This window comes from Oncorhynchus nerka, linkage group LG9b (genome assembly GCF_034236695.1).
Source record: "Oncorhynchus nerka isolate Pitt River linkage group LG9b, Oner_Uvic_2.0, whole genome shotgun sequence".
Classification (NCBI taxonomy): domain Eukaryota; kingdom Metazoa; phylum Chordata; class Actinopteri; order Salmoniformes; family Salmonidae; genus Oncorhynchus; species Oncorhynchus nerka.
In genome coordinates this window covers 53,992,558-54,011,807 of record NC_088424.1, presented here as the reverse complement: position 1 = coordinate 54,011,807, position 19,250 = coordinate 53,992,558, and the positions used below count along the sequence as shown (strand labels likewise).

The 19,250-nt window shown below is 50.9% G+C and overlaps 1 protein-coding gene across 1 annotated transcript in view; it reads left to right on the top strand.

Moving 5' to 3' along the window:
* The window catches only part of LOC115119756 (charged multivesicular body protein 5-like), a 45,617-nt gene extending 31,362 nt beyond the window's left edge, over positions 1 to 14,255 (top strand). The window contains exons 5-8 of the mRNA XM_065013866.1: positions 693 to 764; positions 845 to 953; positions 7,697 to 7,812; positions 12,472 to 14,255. Of these exons, the coding sequence (XP_064869938.1) occupies positions 693 to 764; positions 845 to 953; positions 7,697 to 7,812; positions 12,472 to 12,522 (348 nt within the window). The 3' untranslated portion in view covers positions 12,523 to 14,255. The remainder of the gene's footprint in view (positions 1 to 692; positions 765 to 844; positions 954 to 7,696; positions 7,813 to 12,471) is intronic.
* The last annotated feature ends 4,995 nt before the right edge of the window (positions 14,256 to 19,250 follow it).

Genomic DNA, 19,250 nt, shown 5'->3' with positions numbered 1-19,250 from the left:
CTAGCTACAGAGGTTAGCTGGCTAGTTAGCTACAGTAGTTGGCTACTGCCATGAAGTTGTTGTTGTGTTATCATATTTAGCCTGTTCCATCGTTTGCAGAATGCATACATTAGAATATAGCGCGGGAGAAGGGAATATAACTGCACTGTAACTACACTACACTATAACCACACCATAACTCCACTATAACTACCTGCTGTTAGACAGTGGACACGGTGGACACATTTAAATGGAGATGCATGACACGTTTGGAATCCCATGATCAGAACTCTATGATCAGAACTCTACGATTAGAACTCTACGATTAGAACTCTACGATTAGAACTCTACGATCAGAACTCTACGATCAGAACTCTACGATCAGAACTCTACGATCAGAACTCTACGATCAGAACACAACAACTGCTTTAACTGTCATGTCTAGACACAGCCTCAGACTACAATAAGGATTTTACACAATCTGTCTCTGTTCAGTTCTCTTCTCCCACGGAACTGAAATATGCATGCAAAGCAGAGGGAATGGGTTTGATTAAACATAAAGGATCAGTCCTTGACTACTTGTCCTTTAGACATAAAGGATCAGTCCTTGACTACTTGTCCTTTAGACATAAAGGATCAGTCCTTGACTACTTGTCCTTTAGACATAAAGGATCAGTCCTTGACTACTTGTCCTTTGTATTGTTGGTTCCCAGGTGGAGGCTATGAAGATTGGAGCTAAAGAGATGAAGAGAGCTTACAAGGATGTGAAGACTGATCAGATAGAAGTAACGTATTTAATGTGTTTATATCAGTTCTCTCACATTATACGCTGTGGAGCTTCTTCATCGTGTGTGATGTGGTGTAGGACCTACAGGATCAGCTGGAGGATATGATGGAGGATGCCAACGAGGTTCAGGAGTCTCTGAGTCGCAGCTACGGAACTCCTGACATAGATGAGGATGACCTGGAAGCAGGTAGGGGTGTGGATATAACAGCAGGTAGGGTAGGGGTGTGGATCTAACAGCAGGTAGGGGTGTGGATCTAACAGCAGGTAGGGTAGGGGTGTGGATATAACAGCAGGTAGGGGTGTGGATCTAACAGCCGGTAGGGGTGTGGATCTAACAGCAGGTAGGGTAGGGGTGTGGATCTAACAGCAGGTAGGGTAGGGGTGTGGATCTAACAGCAGGTAGGGGTGTGGATCTAACAGCAGGTAGGGGTGTGGATCTAACAGCAGGTAGGGGTGTGGATCTAACAGCAGGTAGGGTAGGGGTGTGGATCTAACAGCAGGTAGGGTAGGGGTGTGGATCTAACAGCCGGTAGGGGTGTGGATCTAACAGCAGGTAGGGTAGGGGTGTGGATCTAACAGCAGGTAGGGATGTGGATCTAACAGCAGGTAGGGGTGTGGATCTAACAGCAGGTAGGGGTGTGGATCTAACAGCAGGTAGGGGTGTGGATATAACAAGAGGTAGGGTAGGGGTGTGGATCTAACAGCCGGTAGGGGTGTGGATCTAACAGCAGGTAGGGGTGTGGATCTAACAGCAGGTAGGGGTGTGGATCTAACAGCAGGTAGGGGTGTGGATCTAACAGCAGGTAGGGGTGTGGATATAACAGCAGGGAGGGGTGTGGATCTAACAGCAGGTAGGGATGTGGATCTAACAGCAGGTAGGGTTCGGGGTGTGGATATAACAGCAGGTAGGGGTGTGGATCTAACAGCAGGTAGGGTAGGGGTGTGGATCTAACAGCAGGTTGGGGTGTGGATCTAACAGCAGGTAGGGGTGTGGATCTAACAGCAGGTAGGGGTGTGGATCTAACAGCAGGTAGGGTAGGGGTGTGGATCTAACAGCAGGTAGGGATGTGGATCTAACAGCAGGTAGGGGTGTGGATATAACAGCAGGTAGGGGTGTGGATATAACAGCAGGTAGGGGTGTGGATCTAACAGCAGGTAGGGGTGTGGATCTAACAGCAGGTAGGGGTGTGGATCTAACAGCAGGTAGGGATGTGGATCTAACAGCAGGTAGGGGTGTGGATCTAACAGCAGGTAGGGGTGTGGATCTAACAGCAGGTAGGGGTGTGGATCTAACAGCAGGTAGGGGTGTGGATCTAACAGCAGGTAGGGTAGGGGTGTGGATCTAACAGCAGGTAGGGGTGTGGATCTAACAGCAGGTAGGGGTGTGGATCTAACAGCAGGTAGGGTAGGGGTGTGGATCTAACAGCAGGTAGGGGTGTGGATATAACAGCAGGTAGGGGTGTGGATATAACAGCAGGTAGGGGTGTGGATCTAACAGCAGGTAGGGGTGTGGATCTAACAGCAGGTAGGGGTGTGGGCAGGTGTGGATCTAACAGCAGGTAGGGGTGTGGATCTAACAGCAGGTAGGGGTGTGGGGTGTGGATCTAACAGCAGGTAGGGGTGTGGATCTAACAGCAGGTAGGGGTGTGGATCTAACAGCAGGTAGGGGTGTGGATCTAACAGCAGGTAGGGGTGTGGATCTAACAGCAGGTAGGGGTGTGGATCTAACAGCAGGTAGGGGTGTGGATCTAACAGCAGGTAGGGGGGTGTGGATCTAACAGCAGGTAGGGTAGGGGTGTGGATCTAACAGCAGGTAGGGGTGTGGATCTAACAGCAGGTAGGGGTGTGGATCTAACAGCAGGTAGGGGTGTGGATCTAACAGCAGGTAGGGATGTGGATCTAACAGCAGGTAGGGGTGTGGATCTAACAGCAGGTAGGGTAGGGATGTGGATCTAACAGCAGGTAGGGGTGTGGATCTAACAGTAGGTAGGGGTGTGGATCTAACAGCAGGTAGGGTAGGGGTGTGGATCTAACAGCAGGTAGGGTAGGGGTGTGGATCTAACAGCAGGTAGGGGTGTGGATCTAACAGCAGGTAGGGGTGTGGATCTAACAGCAGGTAGGGGTGTGGATCTAACAGCAGGTATCTAACAGCAGGTAGGGGTGTGGATCTAACAGCAGGTAGGGTAGGGGTGTGGATCTAACAGCAGGTAGGGTAGGGGTGTGGATCTAACAGCAGGTAGGGGTGTGGATCTAACAGCAGGTAGGGTAGGGATGTGGATCTAACAGCAGGTAGGGGTGTGGATCTAACAGCAGGTAGGGGTGTGGATCTAACAGTAGGTAGGGGTGTGGATCTAACAGCAGGTAGGGTAGGGGTGTGGATCTAACAGCAGGTAGGGTAGGGGTGTGGATCTAACAGCAGGTAGGGGTGTGGATCTAACAGCAGGTAGGGTAGGGATGTGGATCTAACAGCAGGTAGGGGTGTGGATCTAACAGTAGGTAGGGGTGTGGATCTAACAGCAGGTAGGGTAGGGGTGTGGATCTAACAGCAGGTAGGGTAGGGGTGTGGATCTAACAGCAGGTAGGGTAGGGGCGTGGATCTAACAGCAGGTAGGGGTGTGGATCTAACAGCAGGTAGGGGTGTGGATCTAACAGCAGGTAGGGGTGTGGATCTAACAGCAGGTAGGGGTGTGGATCTAACAGCAGGTAGGGTAGGGGTGTGGATCTAACAGCAGGTAGGGTAGGGGTGTGGATCTAACAGCAGGTAGGGGTGTGGATCTAACAGCAGGTAGGGTAGGGATGTGGATCTAACAGCAGGTAGGGGTGTGGATCTAACAGCAGGTAGGGGTGTGGATCTAACAGTAGGTAGGGGTGTGGATCTAACAGCAGGTAGGGTAGGGGTGTGGATCTAACAGCAGGTAGGGTAGGGGTGTGGATATAACAGCAGGTAGGGTAGGGGTGTGGATCTAACAGCAGGTAGGGTAGGGGGGTGGATCTAACAACAGGTAGGGTAGGGGTGTGGATCTAACAGCCGGTAGGGTAGGGGTGTGGATCTAACAGCAGGTAGGGGTGTGGATCTAACAGCCGGTAGGGTAGGGGTGTGGATATAACAGCAGGTAGGGGTGTGGATATAACAGCAGGTAGGGGTGTGGATCTAACAGCAGGTAGGGGTGTGGATCTAACAGCAGGTAGGGGTGTGGATCTAACAGCAGGTAGGGTAGGGGTGTGGATCTAACAGCAGGTAGAGTAGGGGTGTGGATCTAACAGCAGGTAGGGTAGGGGTGTGGATCTAACAGCAGGTAGGGGTGTGGATCTAACAGCAGGTAGGGATGTGGATCTAACAGCAGGTAGGGGTGTGGATCTAACAGCAGGTAGGGATGTGGATCTAACAGCAGGTAGGGGTGTGGATCTAACAGCAGGTAGGGATGTGGATCTAACAGCAGGTAGGGGTGTGGATCTAACAGCAGGTAGGGGTGTGGATCTAACAGCAGGTAGGGGTGTGGATCTAACAGCAGGTAGGGATGTGGATCTAACAGCAGGTAGGGGTGTGGATCTAACAGCAGGTAGGGATGTGGATCTAACAGCAGGTAGGGGTGTGGATCTAACAGCAGGTAGGGTAGGGGTGTGGATATAACAGCAGGTAGGGTAGGGGTGTGGATCTAACAGCAGGTAGGGTAGGGGGTGGATCTAACAGCAGGTAGGGTAGGGGTGTGGATCTAACAGCCGGTAGGGTAGGGGTGTGGATCTAACAGCAGGTAGGGGTGTGGATCTAACAGCCAGTAGGGTAGGGGTGTGGATATAACAGCAGGTAGGGGTGTGGATATAACAGCAGGTAGGGGTGTGGATCTAACAGCAGGTAGGGATGTGGATCTAACAGCAGGTAGGGGTGTGGATCTAACAGCAGGTAGGGTAGGGGTGTGGATCTAACAGCAGGTAGGGTAGGGGTGTGGATCTAACAGCAGGTAGGGGTGTGGATCTAACAGCAGGTAGGGATGTGGATCTAACAGCAGGTAGGGGTGTGGATCTAACAGCAGGTAGGGGTGTGGATCTAACAGCAGGTAGGGGTGTGGATCTAACAGCAGGTAGGGGTGTGGATCTAACAGCAGGTAGGGGTGTGGATCTAACAGCAGGTAGGGGTGTGGATCTAACAGCAGGTAGGGGTGTGGATCTAACAGCAGGTAGGGGTGTGGATCTAACAGCAGGTAGGGTAGGGGTGTGGATCTAACAGCAGGTAGGGGTGTGGATCTAACAGGTAGGGGTGTGGATCTAAGGTAGGGGTGTGGATCTAACAGCAGGTAGGGGTGTGGATCTAACAGCAGGTAGGGTGTGGATCTAACAGCAGGTAGGGGTGTGGATCTAACAGCAGGTAGGGGTGTGGATCTAACAGCAGGTAGGGTAGGGGTGTGGATCTAACAGCAGGTAGGGTAGGGGTGTGGATCTAACAGCAGGTAGGGTAGGGGTGTGGATCTAACAGCAGGTAGGGGTGTGGATCTAACAGCAGGTAGGGTAGGGATGTGGATCTAACAGCAGGTAGGGGTGTGGATCTAACAGCAGGTAGGGATGTGGATCTAACAGCAGGTAGGGATGTGGATCTAACAGCAGGTAGGGGTGTGGATCTAACAGCAGGTAGGGTAGGGGTGTGGATCTAACAGCAGGTAGGGTAGGGGTGTGGATCTAACAGCAGGTAGGGTAGGGGTGTGGATCTAACAGCAGGTAGGGGTGTGGATCTAACAGCAGGTAGGGGTGTGGATCTAACAGCAGGTAGGGATGTGGATCTAACAGCAGGTAGGGGTGTGGATCTAACAGCAGGTAGGGATGTGGATCTAACAGCAGGTAGGGATGTGGATCTAACAGCAGGTAGGGATGTGGATCTAACAGCAGGTAGGGGTGTGGATCTAACAGCAGGTAGGGGTGTGGATCTAACAGCAGGTAGGGGTGTGGATCTAACAGCAGGTAGGGATGTGGATCTAACAGCAGGTAGGGGTGTGGATCTAACAGCAGGTAGGGTAGGGGTGTGGATATAACAGCAGGTAGGGTAGGGGTGTGGATCTAACAGCAGGTAGGGTAGGGGGTGGATCTAACAGCAGGTAGGGTAGGGGTGTGGATCTAACAGCCGGTAGGGTAGGGGTGTGGATCTAACAGCAGGTAGGGGTGTGGATCTAACAGCCAGTAGGGTAGGGGTGTGGATATAACAGCAGGTAGGGGTGTGGATATAACAGCAGGTAGGGGTGTGGATCTAACAGCAGGTAGGGATGTGGATCTAACAGCAGGTAGGGGTGTGGATCTAACAGCAGGTAGGGTAGGGGTGTGGATCTAACAGCAGGTAGGGTAGGGGTGTGGATCTAACAGCAGGTAGGGTAGGGGTGTGGATCTAACAGCAGGTAGGGGTGTGGATCTAACAGCAGGTAGGGATGTGGATCTAACAGCAGGTAGGGGTGTGGATCTAACAGCAGGTAGGGGTGTGGATCTAACAGCAGGTAGGGGTGTGGATCTAACAGCAGGTAGGGGTGTGGATCTAACAGCAGGTAGGGGTGTGGATCTAACAGCAGGTAGGGGTGTGGATCTAACAGATCTAACAGCAGGTAGGGGTGTGGATCTAACAGCAGGTAGGGGTGTGGATCTAACAGCAGGTAGGGGTGTGGATCTAACAGCAGGTAGGGGTGTGGATCTAACAGCAGGTAGGGGTGTGGATCTAACAGCAGGTAGGGATGTGGATCTAACAGCAGGTAGGGGTGTGGATCTAACAGCAGGTAGGGTAGGGGTGTGGATCTAACAGCAGGTAGGGGTGTGGATCTAACAGCAGGTAGGGGTGTGGATCTAACAGCAGGTAGGGATGTGGATCTAACAGCAGGTAGGGGTGTGGATCTAACAGCAGGTAGGGATGTGGATCTAACAGCAGGTAGGGGTGTGGATCTAACAGCAGGTAGGGGTGTGGATCTAACAGCAGGTAGGGTAGGGGTGTGGATCTAACAGCAGGTAGGGTAGGGGTGTGGATCTAACAGCAGGTAGGGTAGGGGTGTGGATCTAACAGCAGGTAGGGGTGTGGATCTAACAGCAGGTAGGGGTGTGGATCTAACAGCAGGTAGGGGTGTGGATATAACAGCAGGTAGGGGTGTGGATATAACAGCCGGTAGGGTAGGGGTGTGGATCTAACAGCAGGTAGGGGTGTGGATATAACAGCAGGTAGGGTAGGGGTGTGGATCTAACAGCAGGTAGGGGTGTGGATCTAACAGCAGGTAGGGTAGGGGTGTGGATCTAACAGCAGGTAGGGTAGGGGTGTGGATCTAACAGCAGGTAGGGGTGTGGATCTAACAGCAGGTAGGGTAGGGGTGTGGATCTAACAGCAGGTAGGGTAGGGGTGTGGATATAACAGCAGGTAGGGTAGGGGTGTGGATCTAACAGCAGGTAGGGTAGGGGTGTGGATCTAACAGCAGGTAGGGGTGTGGATCTAACAGCAGGTAGGGGTGTGGATATAACAGCCGGTAGGGTAGGGGTGTGGATCTAACAGCCGGTAGGGGTGTGGATCTAACAGCAGGTAGGGGTGTGGATCTAACAGCAGGTAGGGGTGTGGATCTAACAGCAGGTAGGGTAGGGGTGTGGATCTAACAGCAGGTAGGGTAGGGGTGTGGATCTAACAGCAGGTAGGGTAGGGGTGTGGATATAACAGCAGGTAGGGGTGTGGATCTAACAGCAGGTAGGGTAGGGGTGTGGATCTAACAGCAGGTAGGGGTGTGGATATAACAGCAGGTAGGTGTGTGGATCTAACAGCAGGTAGGGGTGTGGATCTAACAGCAGGTAGGGTAGGGGTGTGGATCTAACAGCAGGTAGGGGTGTGGATCTAACAGCAGGTAGGGGTGTTGGTCTACAGCTGGTTGATGTTGTATGTTGTCAGAGCTGGATGCCCTAGAGGATGATGTTGTTGTGTGTTGTCAGAGCTGGATGCCCTAGGGGATGAGTTGTTGCTGGATGATGACAGTACCTACCTGGATGAGGCTTCCTCTGCCCCCTCCATCCCAGAGGGCATACCCAACGACAGTAAAACCAACAAGGTAAGACACAGCCCATGCCTGCACAGAGCCCTGACCTCAACCCATTGAACACCTTTGTAATGAAATGGAACAGCAACTGCAAGCCAGGCCTAATCGCCCAACATCAGTGTCCGACCTCACTAATGCTCTTGTGGCTGAATAGAAGCAAGTCCCCGAAGCAATGTTCCTACATCTAGTGGAAAGCCTTCCCAGAAGAGTGGAGGCTGTTATAGCAGCAATGTTCCAACATCTAGTGGAAAGCCTTCCTAGAAGAGTGGAGGCTGTTATAGCAGCAATGTTCCAACATCTAGTGGAAAGCCTTCCCAGAAGAGTGGAGGCTGTTATAGCAGCAAACTGGGACCAACTCCATATTAATGACCATGATTTTGGAATGAGATGTTCAATCAGCAGGTGTCCACATACTTTTGGTCATGTAGTGAACTTATTCAGTGCATTCGGAAAGTATTCAGACCCCTTGACTTTTTCCACATTTTGTTACGTTACAGCCTTGTTCTAAAATGGAATCAATAAAAGAAAAATCTAATCAATCTACACACATTATCCCGCAATGACAAAGCAAAAAATAGGTTTTTAGACATTTTAGCAAATGTATTAAAAATAACACCCTTTACTCAGTACTTTGTTGAAGCACCTTTGGCAGTGATTACGGCCTCAAGTAGTCTTAGGTATGATGCTACAAGCTTGGCACACCTGTATTTGGGGAGTTTCCCCCATTCTTCTCTGCAGATCCTCTCAGGCTCTGCCAGGTTGGATGGGGAGCGTCGCTGCACAGCTATTTTCAGATATTCTCGGGTCTCTCCAGAGATGTTTGATCTGGTTACCCATCGCTCCAGTCTGAGGTCCTGGGCGCTCTGGAGCAGGTTTTCATCAAGGATCTCTCTGTACTTTGCTCCGTTCATCTTTACCCTCGATCCTGACTAGTCTCCCAGTCCCTGCCGCTGAAAAACATCCCCACAGGATGATGCTGCCACCACCATGCTTCACTGTAGGGATGTTGCCAGGTTTCCTCCAGACGTGACACTTGGCATTCAGGCCAAAGAGTTCAATCTTGGTTTCATCAGACCAGAGAATCTTGTTTCTCATGGTCTGAGAGTCCTTTAGGTGCCTTTTGGCAAACTTTTTACTGAGGAGTGGCTTCCGTCTGGCCACTCTACCATAAAGGCCTGATTGAGGGGAGCTCTGTCAGAGTGACCATCGGGTTCTTGGTCACCTCCCTGTCCAAGGCCCTTCTCCCCACGATTGCTTAGTTTGGCCGGGCGACCAGCTCTAGGAAGAGTCTTGTTGGTTCTACACTTTTTCCATTTAAGAATGATGGAGGCCACTGTGTTCTTGGGGACCTTCAATGCTGCAGAAATGTGTTGGTACCCTTCCCCAGATCTGTGCCTCGACACAATCATGTCTCGGAGCTCTACGTACAATTCCTTCGACTGCATGGCTTGGTTTTTGCTCTGATATGTACTGTCAACTGTGGGACCTTATATAGACAGGTGTGTGCCTTTTTCCAAATCATGTCCAATCTATTGAATTTACCACAGGTGGAGACCAATCATGTTGTAGAAACCTCTCAAGGATCATCAATGGAAACAGGATGCACCTGAGCTCAATTTCAAGTCTCATAGCAAAGGGTCTGAATACTTATGTAAATAAGTCATTTCTGTTTTTAAAAACCTGCATTCGCTTTGTCATTACGAGTTATTGTGTGTAGATTGAGGAACATTTTTTATTTAATCAATTTTAGAATAAGGCGGTCTGAATACTTTCCGAATGCGCTGTACTTCAATTCATTTTTTTAACTGGTTACCCCAGCTACTTTCATACTAGTCAGCTACCTTCATACTAGTCAGCTACCTTCATACTAGTCAGCTACCTTCATACTAGTCAGCTACCTTCATACTAGTCCGCTACCTTCATACTAGTCAGCTACCTTCATACTAGTCAGCTACCTTCATACTAGTCAGCTACCTTCATACTAGTCAGCTACTTTCATACTAGTCAGCTACTTTCATACTAGTCAGCTACCTTCCTACTAGTCAGCTACCTTCATACTAGTCAGCTACTTTCATACTAGTCAGCTACCTTCCTACTAGTCAGCTACCTTCATACTAGTCAGCTACCTTCATACTAGTCACCTTCATACTAGTCAGCTACTTTCATACTAGTCAGCTACCTTCATACTAGTCAGCTACTTTCATACTAGTCAGCTACCTTCATACTAGTCAGCTACCTCCATACTAGTCAGCTACCTTCATACTAGTCAGCTGCCTTCATACTAGTCAGCTACCTCCATACTAGTCAGCTACCTCCATACTAGTCCGCTACCTCCATACTAGTCCGCTACCTCCATACTAGTCCGCTACCTTCATACTAGTCAGCTACTTTCATACTAGTCAGCTACCTTCATACTAGTCAGCTACCTTCATACTAGTCAGCTAACTTCATACTAGTCAGCTACCTCCATACTAGTCAGCTACCTTCATACCAGTCAGCTACCTTCATACTAGTCAGTTACCTTCATACTAGTCAGCTACCTCCATATTAGTCAGCTACCTCCATACTAGTCAGCTACCTTCATACTAGTCAGCTGCCTTCATACTAGTCAGCTGCCTTCATACTAGTCAGCTACCTCCATACTAGTCAGCTACCTTCATACTAGTCAGCTACCTTCATACTAGTCAGCTACCTTCATACTAGTCAGCTACCTTCGTATTAGTCAGCTACCTTCGTACTAGTCAGCTACCTTCGTACTAGTCAGCTACCTTCGTACTAGTCAGCTACCTTCGTATTAGTCAGCTACCTTCGTACTAGTCAGCTACTTTCGTACTAGTCAGCTACCTTCGTATTAGTCAGCTACCTTCATACTAGTCAGCTGCCTTCATACTAGTCAGCTACCTCCATACTAGTCAGCTACCTCCATACTAGTCAGCTACCTCCATACTAGTCAGCTACCTTCATACTAGTCAGCTACCTTCATACTAGTCAGCTATCTCCATACTAGTCAGCTACCTCCATACTAGTCAGCTACCTTCCTACTAGTCAGCTACCTTCCTACTAGTCAGCTACCTTCCTACTAGTCAGCTACCTTCATACTAGTCAGCTACTTTCATACTAGTCAGCTACCTTCATACTAGTCAGCTAACTTCATACTAGTCCGCTACCTTCATACTAGTCAGCTACCTTCATACTAGTCAGCTACCTCCATACTAGTCAGCTACCTCCATACTAGTCAGCTACCTCCATACTAGTCAGCTACCTCCATACTAGTCAGCTACCTCCATACTAGTCAGCTACCTTCATACTAGTCAGCTACCTTCATACTAGTCAGCTATCTCCATACTAGTCAGCTACCTTCATACTAGTCAGCTACCTTCATACTAGTCAGCTACCTTCATACTAGTCAGCTACCTTCATACTAGTCAGCTACCTCCATACTAGTCAGCTACCTCCATACTAGTCAGCTACCTTCATACTAGTCAGCTACCTTCATACTAGTCAGCTACCTCCATACTAGTCAGCTACCTCCATACTAGTCAGCTACCTCCATACTAGTCAGCTACCTTCATACTAGTCAGCTACCTTCATACTAGTCACCTTCATACTAGTCTTTTGGGGCTTGTGGGTGTCCTAGAGCAAAACAGCCAATATGTTCGGGTGAGTCCCACCTTTCCATAGAGGGGCTACTAGTATGTTGCCCAAATCGTTGGTACGCTGCAGACAAATTTGTGAGAAGAGCGGTTTTCGGAACGTCTCATGGTCTGACAAACACCTCTCTAGCTCTGTCTCCTTTCACCACAAATGGGATGTCTCCTGGTCTGACAAACACCTCTCTAGCTCTGTCTCCTTTCACCACAGATGGGATGTCTCCTGGTCTGACAAACATCTCTCTAGCTCTGTCTCCTTTCACCACAGATGGGATGTCTCCTGGTCTGACAAACACCTCTCTAGCTCTGTCTCCTTTCACCACAGATGGGATGTCTCCTGGTCTGACAAACACCTCTCTAGCTCTGTCTCCTTTCACCACAGATGGGACGTCTCCTGGTCTGACAAACACCTCTCTAGCTCTGTCTCCTTTCACCACAGATGGGACGTCTCCTGGTCTGACAAACACCTCTCTAGCTCTGTCTCCTTTCACCACAGATGGGATGTCTCCTGGTCTGACAAACACCTCTCTAGCTCTGTCTCCTTTCACCACAGATGGGATGTCTCCTGGTCTGACAAACACCTCTCTAGCTCTGTCTCCTTTCACCACAGATGGGATGTCTCCTGGTCTGACAAACACCTCTCTAGGTCTGTCTCCTTTCACCACAGATGGGATGTCTCCTGGTCTGACAAACACCTCTCTAGCTCTGTCTCCTTTCACCACAGATGGGACGTCTCCTGGTCTGACAAACACCTCTCTAGCTCTGTCTCCTTTCACCACAGATGGGACGTCTCCTGGTCTGACAAACACCTCTCTAGCTCTGTCTCCTTTCACCACAGATGCAGAATGTCGACATTGGTTGATGCGGTGGGTTGAGACGGAGCCCAGGCTAAAAAAACATATCTCTAGCTTGAACTGACTGATATGGCTTTGTTGTTTTGTATTAGGCTAATTATTTCAGCAGGGGTGCGGACATTGACTCTAGGTTTTTTTTTAACACACGTATTTTCTTGTTTTTTCAGGATGGCGTTCTGGTGGATGAGTTTGGTCTGCCACAGATCCCTGCTACATAAAACTACAGATCCCTGCTACATAAAACTACAGATCCCTGCTACATAAAACTACAGATCCCTGCTACATAAAACTACAGATCCCTGCTACATAAAACTACAGATCCCTGCTACATAAAACTACAGATCCCTGCTACATAAAACTACAGATCCCTGCTACACTTTTATATGTAGAGTAACATTTCTACATTACAATGATCTGACCTGAGAACAGGTTACATAACTTACTACCACTGTAAACACTAAGGTATTGATGCTGTTTTGGAGATGAGTTTATATTGTTACCGTTACATTTATCTAAAGCCATCCCTTTAAACTTGGTGCACCTTTTAATTAGAACAGACTCAGTGGAATATACGGAGAGAAGGTTCAGAGTATTAGGGATCAATGACAGGAAGCCATGGAAATACATACATTTCTTTCCTTTTCCAATTGGTAGATTTTAAAATGCTCTGATCTTGTCTATTATTTAGGGTTAGGAAAGTAAAATCGGGTTTGGAGTGCCTTTACCTACTAAATATATTGGTGAATCAAAACTACAGTGGTTTGATTCATCCTGAAAGTTGACATATTCAGTTGTTCAATCCATGAAGTATTGGAAGGGGAGAAAAGTCTACAGTAGAGGTTGGCCAGTAGTCCTTTAAAACTATTCTAATAATCATCACTAATCGTGGAACTGTGATGACAACGGTCCAGTCTTCTTGAACCGTGCACCAGGCTCCAGGTATCGACTGCTATGTGTGGTCTGCGTTCCATAATGATTGACATCATAGACGAAATGACCACGGGGGGTAAGGGGACATGTCCCCCCCCCCCCAACATTCAGAACAGGTCAATTCGTGTCACCCCCCCAATCCCCAATCATTTCTTTAAATAAAAAATAAATGATTCCAGGCAATGTTTTTGTTAAATCGCCCTTGATTCAAATAGGCTACAGGTCCCAAATTATTGCACAACTTGTAAAACATGAGCTTAATATGGTCCACTATTGCTAGCGTCCCTCAGGAACAACCACACCAACATGACAGAGGGAGAAAGGTCCACTAACAATGGAATGGAACGATGCCACGTGTCAGGAAACTAACACTAAAGAGACAGTTTTACATATACACACTACCGTTCAAAAGTTTGGGGTCATTTAGAAATGTCCTTGTTTTTTAAAGAAAAGCACAATTTTGGTCCATTAAAATAACATAAAATTGATCAGAAATACAGTGTAGACATTGTTAATGTTGTAAATGACAATTGTAGCTGGAAACGGCAGATTTTTTAATGGCATATCTACAGGGTATATAGTCTAGACCAGGGCTATTCAACTATACTGAACAAAAATGCATATTTCAGTTGACTAGTTTTCCTTCCTATCAGTAGAGAATGGGCCCCTATAATAAACTGCACCACCTCTGTGGGGACTTAAACTCATCAAATCTCGTTGCAAAGTTAGCTTTCAGTTTATCTAAAACTCCGATATCAAGAGATCTGTACTGATGACTGAATGTGGACTGAATGTGGACTGAATGTGGTGCAGTGTAGGGAGTGTTGAATAGCCCTGGCCTACACTTCCTTCTGAACTTCTAACTTAAGTGAGGTGGGTGTGGCTTCGTGACTGATGTCAGCAGCAGCTGCTCACCAGCACGTGAGGTGGGTGTGGCTTCGTGACTGATGTCAGCAGCAGCTGCTCACCAGCACGTGAGGTGGGTGTGGCTTCGTGACTGATGTCAGCAGCAGCTGCTCACCAGCACACGTGACTGATGTCAGCAGCAGCTGCTCACCAGCACCGTGACTGATGTCAGCTGCTCACCAGCACAGGTGGGTGTGGCTGCTCAGCTGCTCACCAGCACGTGAGGTGGGTGTGGCTTCGTGACTGATGTCAGCAGCAGCTGCTCACCAGCACGTGAGGTGGGTGTGGCTTCGTGACTGATGTCACCAGCACGGTTGCTACGCCACCAAAACATGTGGCTGTCTGCTATCGGCGTTAACACTTCATCTGATTGAATCTAGGCCTGTGATTTTAATGCTTCATCTGATTGAATCTAGGCCTGTGATTTTAACACTTCATCTGAATGAATCTAGGCCTGTGATTTTAACACTTCATCTGATTGAATCTAGGCCTGTGATTTTGACAACTCCATTGTTTCCATTGTCAAAGCCAACCATTTGGCATGCCAGGGAGTTAGCATGATAGCACAAACCGACTGGCACTCAGGCTACCCACCCCCTCCTCAGTAAGTATTGTCCTGTTCAGTATTAATTAGCCTGTACTAATATAACAGTGATGACTGAAACCATTGGTCCAGATATTAGGAACATTCCTTCCTGTCTGTAAGATGTGTGTTGGTTTTTGGAAACCAATGTAATAAAGGAACCGAGTTCCGGTTTTCTAAATGTTGATCAACATGATATTGTGCTGCTTTATCTTCTCCTTTTAAACAGGTTGATATCTTCTTCTTGGTGGAGGGTTTAGCTGGTGTGTTCAGGGTTTAGCTGTGCGGCTGGCTGGTGTGTTCAGGGTTTAGCTGTGCGGCTGGCTGGTGTGTTCAGGGTTTAGCTGTGCGGCTGGCTGGTGTGTTCAGGGTTTAGCTGTGCGGCTGGCTGGTGTGTTCAGGGTTTAGCTGTGCGGCTGGCTGGTGTGTTCAGGGTTTAGCTGTGTGCTTCAGGTGTGTTCAGGGGCTGTGCGGCTGGCTGGTGTGTTCAGGGTTTAGCTGTGCGGCTGGCTGGTGTGTTCAGGGTTTAGCTGTGCGGCTGGCTGGTGTGTTCAGGGTTTAGCTGTGCGGCTGGCTGGTGTGTTCAGGGTTTAGCTGTGTTCAGGGGCTGGCGGCTGGCTGGTGTGTTCAGGGTTTGCTGGCGGCTGGCTGGTGTGTTCAGGGTTTAGCTGTGCGGCTGGCTGGTGTGTTCAGGGTTTAGCTGTGCGGCTGGCTGGTGTGTTCAGGGTTTAGCTGTGCGGCTGGCTGGTGTGTTCAGGGTTTAGCTGTGCGGCTGGCTGGTGGCTGGCTGGTGTGTTCAGGGTTTAGCTAGCTGTGCGGCTGGCTGGTGTGTTCAGGGTTTAGCTGTGCGGCTGGCTGGTGTGTTCAGGGTTTAGCTGTGCGGCTGGCTGGTGTGTTCAGGGTTTAGCTGTGCGGCTGGCTGGTGTGTTCAGGGTTTAGCTGTGCGGCTGGCTGGTGTGTTCAGGGTTTGGCTGTGCGGCTGGCTGGTGTGTTCAGGGTTTAGCTGTGCGGCTGGCTGGTGTGTTCAGGGTTTAGCTGTGCGGCTGGCTGGTGTGTTCAGGGTTTAGCTGTGCGGCTGGCTGGTGTGTTCAGGGTTTAGCTGTGCGGCTGGCTGGTGTGTTCAGGGTTTAGCTGGTGTGTTCAGGGTTTAGCTGTGCGGCTGTGCGGCTGGCTGGTGTGTTCAGGGTTTAGCTGTGCGGCTGGCTGGTGTGTTCAGGGTTTAGCTGTGCGGCTGGCTGGTGTGTTCAGGGTTTAGCTGTGCGGCTGGCTGGTGTGTTCAGGGTTTAGCTGTGCGGCTGTGCGGCTGGCTGGTGTGTTCAGGGTTTAGCTGTGCGGCTGGCTGGTGTGTTCAGGGTTTAGCTGTGCGGCTGGCTGGTGTGTTCAGGGTTTAGCTGTGCGGCTGGCTGGTGTGTTCAGGGTTTAGCTGTGCGGCTGGCTGGTGTGTTCAGGGTTTAGCTGTGCGGCTGGCTGTGTTCAGGGTTTAGCTGTGCGGCTGGCTGGTGTGTTCAGGGTTTAGCTGTGCGGCTGGCTGGTGTGTTCAGGGTTTAGCTGTGCGGCTGTGCGGCTGGCTGGTGTGTTCAGGGTTTAGCTGTGCGGCTGGCTGGTGTGTTCAGGGTTTAGCTGTGCGGCTGGCTGGTGTGTTCAGGGTTTAGCTGTGCGGCTGGCTGGTGTGTTCAGGGTTTAGCTGTGCGGCTGGCTGGTGTGTTCAGGGTTTAGCTGTGCGGCTGGCTGGTGTGTTCAGGGTTTAGCTGTGCGGCTGGCTGGTGTGTTCAGGGTTTGTTTAGCTGTGCGGCTGGCTGGTGTGTTCAGGGTTTAGCTGTGCGGCTGGCTGGTGTGTTCAGGGTTTAGCTGTGTGCTGTGCGGCTGGCTGGTGTGTTCAGGTTTAGGTTTAGCTGTGCGGCTGGCTGGTGTGTTTAGGGTTTCAGGGCTGTGCGGCTGTGCGGCTGGCTGGCTGGTGTGTTCAGGGTTTAGCTGTGCGGCTGGCTGGTGTGTTCAGGGGTTTAGCTGTGTGCGGCTGGCTGGTGTGTTCAGGGTTTAGCTGTGCGGCTGGCTGGTGTGTTCAGGGTTTAGCTGTGCGGCTGGCTGGTGTGTTCAGGGTTTAGCTGTGCGGCTGGCTGGTGTGTTCAGGGTTTAGCTGTGCGGCTGGCTGGTGTGTTCAGGGTTTAGCTGTGCGGCTGGCTGGTGTGTTCAGGGTTTAGCTGTGCGGCTGGCTGGTGTGTTCAGGGTTTAGCTGTGCGGCTGGCTGGTGTGTTCAGGGTTTAGCTGTGCGGCTGGCTGGTGTGTTCAGGGTTTAGCTGTGCGGCTGGCTGGTGTGTTCAGGGTTTAGCTGTGCGGCTGGCTGGTGTGTTCAGGGTTTAGCTGTGCGGCTGGCTGGTGTGTTCAGGGTTTAGCTGTGCGGCTGGCTGGTGTGTTCAGGGTTTAGCTGTGCGGCTGGCTGGTGTGTTCAGGGTTTAGCTGTGCGGCTGGCTGGTGTGTTCAGGGTTTAGCTGTGCGGCTGGCTGGTGTGTTCAGGGTTTAGCTGTGCGGCTGGCTGGTGTGTTCAGGGTTTAGCTGTGCGGCTGGCTGGTGTGTTCAGGGTTTAGCTGTGCGGCTGGCTGGTGTGTTCAGGGTTTAGCTGTGCGGCTGGCTGGTGTGTTCAGGGTTTAGCTGTGCGGCTGGCTGGTGTGTTCAGGGTTTAGCTGTGCGGCTGGCTGGTGTGTTCAGGGTTTAGCTGTGCGGCTGGCTGGTGTGTTCAGGGTTTAGTTTGTGTTCAGGGTTTAGCTGTGCGGCTGGCTGGTGTGTTCAGGGTTTAGCTGTGCGGCTGGTGTGTTCAGGGTGCGGCTGGCTGGTGTGTTCAGGGTTTAGCTGTGCGGCTGGCTGGTGTGTTCAGGGTTTAGCTGTGCGGCTGGCTGGTGTGTTCAGGGTTTAGCTGTGCGGCTGGCTGGTGTGTTCAGGGTTTAGCTGTGCGGCTGGCTGGTGTGTTCAGGGTTTAGCTGTGCGGCTGGCTGGTGTGTTCAGGGTTTAGCTGTGCGGCTGGCTGGTGTGTTCAGGGTTTAGCTGTGCGGCTGGCTGGTGTGTTCAGGGTTTAGCTGTGCGGCTGGCTGGTGTGTTCAGGGTTTAGCTGTGCGGCTGGCTGGTGTGTTCAGGGTTTAGCTGTGCGGCTGGCTGGTGTGTTCAGGGGGTGCGGCTGGCTTGTGTTCAGGGTTTAGCTGTGCGGCTGGCTGGTGTGTTCAGGGTTTAGCTGTGCGGCTGGCTGGTGTGTTCAGGGTTTAGCTGTGCGGCTGGCTGGTGTGTTCAGGGTTTAGCTGTGCGGCTGGCTGGTGTGTGTTCAGGGTTTAGCTGTGCGGCTGGCTGGTGTGTTCAGCTGTGCGGCTGGCTGGTGTGTTAGCTGTGCGGCTGGCTGGTGTGTTCAGGGTTTAGCTGTGCGGCTGGCTGGTGTGTTCAGGGTTTAGCTGTGCGGCTGGCTGGTGTGTTCAGGGTTTAGCTGTGCGGCTGGCTGGTGTGTTTAGGGTTTAGCTGGTGTGTTCAGGGTTTAGCTGTGCGGCTGGCTGGTGTGTTTAGGGTTTAGCTGTGTTTAGGGGCTGTGCGGCTGGCTGGTGTGTTTAGGGTTTAGCTGTGCGGCTGGCTGGTGTGTTCAGGGTTTAGTTGTGCGGCTGGCTGGTGTGTTCAGGGTTTAGCTGTGCGGCTGGCTGGTGTGTTCAGGGTTTAGCTGTGCGGCTGGCTGGTGTGTTCAGGGTTTAGCTGTGCGGCTGGCTGGTGTGTTTAGGGTTTAGCTGTGCGGCTGGCCGGTGTGTTCAGGGTTTAGCTGTGCGGCTGGCTGGTGTGTTTAGGGTTTAGCTGTGCGGCTGTGCGGCTGGCTGGTGTGTTTAGGGTTTTAGGGGCTGTGCGGCTGGCTGGTGTGTTTAGGGTTTAGCTGTGCGGCTGGCTGGTGTGTTTAGGGTTTAGCTGTGCGGCTGGCTGGTGTGTTCAGGGTTTAGCTGTGCGGCTGGCTGGTGTGTTCAGGGTTTAGCTGTGCGGCTGGCTGGTGTGTTTAGGGTTTAGCTGTGCGGCTGGCTGGTGTGTTCAGGGTTTAGCTGTGCGGCTGGCTGGTGTGTTTAGGGTTTAGCTGTGCGGCTGGCTGGTGTGTTTAGGGTTTAGCTGTGCGGCTGGCTGGTGTGTTCAGGGTTTAGCTGTGCGGCTGGCTGGTGTGTTCAGGGTTTAGCTGTGCGGCTGGCTGGTGTGTTCAGGGTTTAGCTGTGCGGCTGGCTGGTGTGTTCAGGGTTTAGCTGTGCGGCTGGCTGGTGTGTTAGGGTTTAGCTGTGCGGCTGGCTGGTGTGTTTAGGGTTTAGCTGTGCGGCTGGCTGGTGGTTGGCTGGTGTGTTCAGGGTTTAGCTGTGCGGCTGGCTGGTGTGTTCAGGGTTTAGCTGTGCGGCTGGCTGGTGTGTTCAGGTTTAGGTGTGTTCAGGGTTTAGCTGTGCGGCTGGCTGGTGTGTTCAGGGTTTAGCTGTGCGGCTGGCTGGTGTGTTCAGGGTTTAGCTGTGCGGCTGGCCGGTGTGTTTAGGGTTTGTG